General features: G+C 37.6%; 1 protein-coding gene across 2 annotated transcripts; it reads right to left on the bottom strand.

Annotated features, from left to right (window-relative positions):
• Window positions 1-1,799: 1,799 nt before the first annotated feature.
• mtfmt (mitochondrial methionyl-tRNA formyltransferase) lies at window positions 1,800-6,569 on the bottom strand. Of its 2 annotated transcripts, none has more exons than XM_026293739.1 (9): window positions 6,276-6,569; window positions 4,983-5,180; window positions 4,701-4,823; window positions 4,518-4,620; window positions 4,346-4,421; window positions 4,174-4,265; window positions 3,762-3,840; window positions 3,463-3,536; window positions 1,800-2,137 (listed from the first exon to the last, which is right to left on the bottom strand). In XM_026293739.1, exons 1-9 carry the CDS (start codon window positions 6,479-6,481, stop codon window positions 1,937-1,939), a joined length of 1,152 nt encoding a protein of 383 aa, XP_026149524.1. In that variant the 5' UTR covers window positions 6,482-6,569; the 3' UTR covers window positions 1,800-1,936. The 2 variants fall into 2 exon arrangements, with proteins under 2 accessions (XP_026149524.1, XP_026149526.1); XM_026293741.1 differs by having other exon boundaries at window positions 3,816-3,840.
• Between the last annotated feature and the right edge of the window lie 757 nt (window positions 6,570-7,326).

Here is a 7,326-nt window from a genome sequence, read left to right as displayed (position 1 = left end):
TGCTTCAACATGCCTATCAGACCGGAATGTGGGGTTTTATTTTTCAGTGGCAAAACTTTTCTTCATGAGAAACCTCAGGCATTTAGTGCCGTTTGAGACAGTCGCGAAAGCGCATGTGCAATTGGCCTTGTGTAAAGTGTAACGTGGTACGGTCCACAGAGAGGAACCCTGTCATGGACACTCGCAATTTCACATAAACTCCGATTAAAGTTTCATTTTTACCATGTAATGGACACAGTTTAACAGAAAAATAAACACTAAACATAGTCCAACTGAATAAATACAATAGAATAACTTAATAACTTAACAAAATTAAGTTATGACTAAAAGTATACCAGCGCAAATGGCAAGGTGAGGAATTGCATAGGCCTATAAAAGTTGGAAGAAGAAAAACCCCAAACACATCACTGCATATTAAAGCCTGAGTGATACTGCATTTCTTACAGATACTGACTTTTCATATATGAACACTTTATAGAATTTGGTAACAAAGCCCTGCAGTTCCTGAAATTTTCCCTTTTACCTGAATTCCCCTTTGGAGAGGAAAAAAGTTTATCTTATCTCACCTTAAACATATTTGATAAAGAATTTTTAAAAAATTGGTTAATAAATAATTGCCAGAAAAACCTACACAGGCCAATCAAGTAAGATCTTTCACACTTCAAAAATGAAAATGCTCTAATAGATAAACTGGACTACACTGATAATACAACTAACTCAAACTAAAAATGATGTGCCATTAACTGTATCCTGTATATTTTCAGATATTATCAATCTTAACACTTTTCTCAAAAATAAAATCAAAATAATAACAGAAAAAAAGTCTGCCTTATCACAATGACAAGCAGCCTTAAATAAAGTCCCATGTCAATCTAATCTCTAATGAATGTGTGTTATTAGACCCCTCCATTCTCAACCACATTATTTTATTTAGTAATATCAATTACTGAAGATTAAATTATTCTACATAACATAGTAGATAGTGGATGTCTGATCAGAATTAAACGTTTTCTTTTTGAATGTGCAATGTCTATGCATAAGTGCTGGGCCATGAATTGCAGCATTGTAATGGCAGAGAAAGGTAAATTTTAGGCCTCTAATTGTCGAGTGTGCCCAGTGTATATGTGAAATAGCAGTGGGGGATTTCAGATTTGATTTAACATAATTTTATAGTATGACTTAAAGTGTTTCTCTGTGTGTTCATCACGACAGGTTTTTGACATAATGTCCTGTCTAGTGGAAAGAGCCTAACCTGCAGCTTTTTTACACTGCTCCCTGCTGTTGTCACCTGCTACTGTCCACCTTCCAGGTCAGGCTCTGTTCATCTCAAATGAGTCCATACTTATGTTTAGAATATTTATCATGTTTACCATCTTAATTTAGGTTGTTAACATAAGATGTAAAATATTACTCTGGTTTTCCTAATGTGCTATTACACCCACAGCACTGTTTTCTAGTGGTTAGTTACGTAGTATGTAAAGATAGTAAATAATAATACAATAAACCTCTGCTGCAACAGTCATGGAAGCTGCCAAAGGCTGAACTACTACCAAAACACTGCCAATGAGTAAATAAACTGTAAATTGTTGTTTGTGTATCTTAATGTTTAAATATCTCTGACCCCCTGGGTTGGTAAGTGCAAATGCAGTATATTAGCACTTAACACTATCAGGCAATCCTACTTCTGCACACAGTGCTGATTTAAGACGACTGATTAATCAAATCCTTTTTGGAAAGTGGAAAAAGACTTAAGAAAACCTTTTTAAAAATACATAAACAATTTTCATGACTGTTACTGGTATCTTTCAAAAATTTATATTAAGCATACAGTAAAAATACAGAAATACTATTCTGTACATGCAGATGTCTTAAAACAGACATGATTACAGTAACTACAGGAACTTTCATTTGATGATGTATCGGAATTATGTGCATATCAAGGAAGGAAATTTTGTTGTTTTAGATCACAACACTGAGATTTCTCTCGTGACGAACTGCAGTTTCTACTGACAAACAGTCCTTCATCTGTCTCACAGAACCTCTTCTTCTGTTGTGTGTGATGCAGGTAGCCATTATAGAAGTCAGCTGCTGTCAGTCTTTTTTTCAGGAGCACTGCCTTGAATCCCACCCAGCCATCCTGGAACACAGAATAGCACAAATGTATGAGCCACAGAAATACCAGACATTCAGTAAATCAAAGAGGAGGGGATATAAAGGAATGGGTTAAAACCTGGCTTTTAATTGCAACAGGCTTTCTTTTATTGTTGTAGTAAGAATCCACTTCTCTTATTTTTACATTTTAACTGGCATTTGATACTGTTTTCTGTTCATACAAACTCTGCACTTCCTTTGTGTTTACCTGTTACTTCCCTTCATAAATTTAACACAAGGTCCATTTCCATTGCACTGATTCTATTAGTACATTAACAGAGACATGACATATACTCTGCTCTGCTGACAGTATTTTCTCTTTGATAATACAAACACTAGTACTCTCTTCAAAGAATTAACTGCATTGAGTTATACTTCTGTTCATCATTTGGTAAAAGTGTGTTGTCAATGCAACACACTCCTGCACCAATTTAAAAGACTTACAATGACTTAAAGAGCAAAATTCTTCCCTTTTCATGATGCTTTTAATAGGAAACACCTATAGGAAGAGTTAACTTTCATAGACTGTAGATTAACAATGATCACAGCAAGCAATAGTAATAAGGATATGAGACTCAACAATGGTCCCTGTTGAGTGGCCAGACTTGAACCAGATTTTGTCTATAGTATTTGGTATAGATTTACAGTACCAGTCAAAGTTTGGAGACACTTTCTCATTCAATTCAATTCAGTGTGTCCAAACCTTTGACTGGTAGCGTACTCAGTGTAATATAATTAATTACTGAAAATTATGATTAGCGTATGACTAAAATGAAATGACTCTGACTTAGAAAAACAAAAATTCACATATGTTACAGACATGGCTTGGGAATATGCAGTTGGAGAGTAGTATATGTCCTAATACTCTCCAGTATCACCATCAGCAGCTCCCACTGTCAGAGCTCTATACGCTCTAAGCCCAGAGGAGGCACTGTGCCAGAAGGATGCCAAATTTATCTAGCTCTACCTACATGCATTCATTTTCTCTTTGATGCTGGCAGCAAGAGCAGACTGAGGTCCAGAAGTAAAGACAGTTACCTCCATCGAATGTCCACTAGAAGACTTAAACCTGGCCCGACGGCAATTCTTCAGTCTAAACTCCAGCATCCCTTTTCCCATTAGAAGTGATATGTACTTGACAGTGAAATTTAAGAGTAAAAAAACCCCACACAACTCACTAAAACTAATTAATTAATTTTATGCAGCTGTTTTTAGACATAAATGTTTTGCTTTAAAGAGGGGGTCAGCTGTGCAGGTTTTGTTCATTATAAGTACTAAAAGTAGATCAGAGTTTAACAGAGCATGACAGACCTTACAGCAAACAGCCAAAGTATTAGACTCCTTCTGATAGCTCACTGAGCCAGGGACAGGTTTCTTCTTGTCATCTGCAAACATATGAATGATATATGGCAGCTCAGAGTCATGGCACTCAGGTTAGATATATTGCTGTAGAAAGACAGGGATATATATCCACATGCACGCGCGCGCACGCACGCACACACACACACACACACACACACACGCACACACACACACACACACACACACACACACACACACGCATACACACCTCTATGCCACTCAGACTCAAATACTAGCACTCTACATACCTGATAATGAAATGTGACATTTTCCTACAAAATCTAGAAGTTTTATTGTCCTACCCATCCACGTGGTTCTTAATGGTATCTAATAACAGAGAGATGGATAATTACAAACATATTCAGAGCCTTGCATAGCTTAAACAGAACATTAATCTAGGTGCAATATTCAGAAAGCATTTTGTCTCATCACTAGGAGTCCTGCTAGTGGCTAAAGGTTCCTAACTAAAACTTCGCTATGAAGATCTTTTCTCAAAACTGTTAAGAGCAACTTTTAGTAACTAACTGATAAGAAAAGAGAATACATGCATGGAATTACATCAGATATTCCTCTTGTTTTTAGCAGTTGCTCCCAAATCAGCCAGTTAGTATTTAAACCATTTATTTTTAACAAATGTAGTCCTAGATTAGTCTTTATTACCCGGAATCCAATGGCACGATACAGTCGATCAATTTGGTCACAAGTTTGTTCTTCCCACTTCACCCAGCTTATGGATGTTTTGATTTTTGGTGCTGTTGGAGGAAATTATTGTGTAAGCTGGACTAATTCCTCTCAATTTATATTTAGCATGATTGTGTAGTTACCTACGTACCAAATGTTGCACCTATCTGCCCTTGCTCCTGTTTATGTGCCAGTCTCTCAGACAGTGATGACAATGTTTGAACCAGCTGCAATCGAGAACACAAATATTTCCAATAAAATACAAAACAAACAAGGATAGGATAAGATAATCATATTATACTCAGCATGTTCCAACAACTAACCAGATGTGCTCCTTTAGTGGCTAGAACAGCTCCAAGTTCATCAGCAGTACAGGTATCAGAGACCTGATGGAAGTCCTGGTTGAGAATTGGGCCAACATCAAACCTGGGAAGTAAAGATGTTTTTAATCTGTTCATGTTTACAGTGAAGAAAAAACAGGACTGAGAGACTTTCCCTCTGTTCACCTGTGAGGGTGGATCTGGATGATGGTGACTCCTGTTAGAGTGTCACCATGCAAAATGGTGTGGAAGATGGGTGCAGGACCTCGCCACCTGGGCAGCAGGCTGGGGTGAACATTCAAAATCCCGCTGCAATGAAAGAGTGTGCACTGTGGGAGAGAGCTTTCTGCTTAAAGCTTTAATATACACTAAAGCTAACTAAATCTTTTGCGTAGCAAGGACTGCTCAAACCAGACGAGACCAATACTCCACAAGTTCTAACATCAATGACAAGCAAAAACCACTCACTATGGAAACTTGCTGATTAGTGTCTCGTGGATTAAACAGCCAAATGACACCACCACACCAACATCAAACTGTCCATCCACGTTGTCTGGAGGCCAGCTGTGGACTGGAAGGTGGTTCTCCAGAGCAAATCTCTTCACTGGGACATCAGCAGACAAAGTGACCACTTCAAGGGACTTCACGATCCCGTCACTAGAGCTCCTACAAACAGAAAATACAGGTTAGTTTTCATGCACCGACTTCTCTTTTTTTCTAGAATAATGAAGCACATGAGCTGCAAAATTAAAATGCTCAACAAATTCCACTGTCGGAAGTTTTAAAATATTCTTTTGACAGCAATTTGTGGGTTGTAATTCAAATTGAAGTTTGGAATTTGATGTTTTAACTTCACCTTTATTAAAAGATCTGGGACAAAACCACTGGTTTTACTGCAAAGTATTGGAGTAAGGATAACCCTAAGATAAGAAACCAAACATCTAAAATATTTATTTTTAGCTAAATACAAGCAGATGTACAAGAGTTTTGTCAACAATTAAAAAATGTGGTATTTAAAATTGGAGCTGTCTCCTGATATAAACATCTGAATGTCTAACATTATTTGTAAACCTAAGTACTGTCCTGTTCCCATTTCTTCCCAAATGAAAGGTTCTGGCATCACACTGGTCCACGAAGCTCTGTTGGCATTTTGGATTTATTAACACTAAACTTCTCCATCGGCTCCAGATCACTCAAACTATGCTACAAGAATTACCACCTGCATCACATCCAGTCGTTCCTCATCCGGCACCACCGGCTGCCTGTTCAGCTTTATGTTATTACCTGACTGTTGAAGTCTTTGACACTGTGGAGCATAACTTACTGTTCATAACCTTCAAATTTTTTGATTTTAGTTCAGAGTTTTGTACAGTGGACTGTCACCCATACACTGCTGTACTGAAAAGAGTATAGCCTCAGTCCTGGTAAATTTAAGAGAATTTCTTATGAAATAAGATTTTGGACTCTCAAAACTTCCTATAAAATGTTTCTAATTTTATTTTTTTTTTATTATAGGAACCTAATATTTCTCCAGCTTTTCGCTCCAACAGCCTCACCGTGTGGAATAACAAAGTGCTTACTGTTTCTAATAAAACACTTTAACCATCACTGGTGTAAAAGGTCATTTTTTTAGGCAAAGATAATGGGTCGTTCATAAAAACATCGCCTTCGGATAATACAAGTGTCCGGTAAGTGTAAAGTTTGTTGCGGGTATTGTCCTGTTGCTGAGAAAATGAATCAGATTTGGAGTAAGACTCGCACCTGCTGGACGTGAGGGCCTTCAGAGACTCCACAGCGAACTGATCAGAGCCAAAGAACATGAGCCTCCACGGGGGCCCCGATGAGGACAGGAGTCTACAGAGCCGCCGCTGCCTCCCGTCTGCCGCCGTCCTCCGCAACATCTGGAGGCAGCTGTGCTGAATGTGGCTCAGCAGCTTCATAGATTCTGTTCTGCCGTTTGACCACATACTCACACAAAAAGCAAGTGTGCACAGTGTCAGACTTGGTAGATTTGTCCTAAATGTGTCAACCCAGCTGCCCCATCTTCTTCGTGTGTTTTTCTTCTTCTTTGGTTTAACTGACCGGTTACAAACCACCTTGGACGATGTATATTGCCCCCTACTGCACCGGAGGGAGAAATGTCATTGACCGATGACAGGGTTATATCTGGACTTCAAATCCTGTTTGCTTTGAATCAGGGACCAGGTCTTCAGCTTTGAAAACGTGACGTGCATAGAGATCTTTGCAAAAGCTAAATCACTAATTCCAATGCTTACTTGTTTTTTATATATGCAATTTACAACAGTAATACTTTTAATAACTTAGTGGTAATTTAAAATCATTTAGGAAAAATGTACCATATAATTATTGATACAAAACGATATAATAATCCTGAAATTATTAGTTGACATATTAGGAATGTTTTGGGGGATTTTTTTCAGGTCTCTGTACAGCCAACACAGGAATAATCAGAATCAGAAAGACTTTATTAATCCCGTGCTCCATACCACATCATATAAGGCGCAAAAGGAAAGAACCAAATAAAGTTCAAATGAGAATAAAATATAAATGAAGTACAGAAAAGAATACAACATACACAATGTACATCGTTTAAATAAACCCACATTTGTACATATATGTAAGTATTGAACAGACTGGATATTCAATACCGTTTCAGTTCCTTCCCTTCAGTAAAGTAAAAGATTTATTTCTACTGTTTTTAAATTATCTTTAGTTTGATATTCATGTTTATGTATCACGCTGTGCTGCTGTTCGTTTGTTTTGCTGAACCGAGTTCTGCTTTTTCCTTCAG

The sequence above is a fragment of the Mastacembelus armatus genome, chromosome 3, assembly GCF_900324485.2.
Source record: "Mastacembelus armatus chromosome 3, fMasArm1.2, whole genome shotgun sequence".
NCBI lineage: Eukaryota > Metazoa > Chordata > Actinopteri > Synbranchiformes > Mastacembelidae > Mastacembelus > Mastacembelus armatus.
The sequence above is the reverse complement of the archived record's forward strand: the minus strand, read 5'-3'. Positions and strand labels throughout refer to the sequence as shown.

What these genes read in the sequence shown, in the direction of transcription:
- mtfmt (XM_026293739.1), bottom strand. Translation starts at nt 6,481, where the DNA reads ATGTGGTCAAACGGCAGAACAGAATCTATGAAGCTGCTGAGCCACATT. An exon ending in CTAATCAGCAAGTTTCCATA is followed by an intron (nt 4,824 to 4,982) that starts GTGAGTGGTTTT and finishes CTTTCATTGCAG; the next exon opens with CGGGATTTTGAATGTTCACC. An exon ending in CTTTGGCTGTTTGCTGTAAG is followed by an intron (nt 2,138 to 3,462) that starts GTCTGTCATGCT and finishes TCTGTGTTCCAG; the next exon opens with GATGGCTGGGTGGGATTCAA.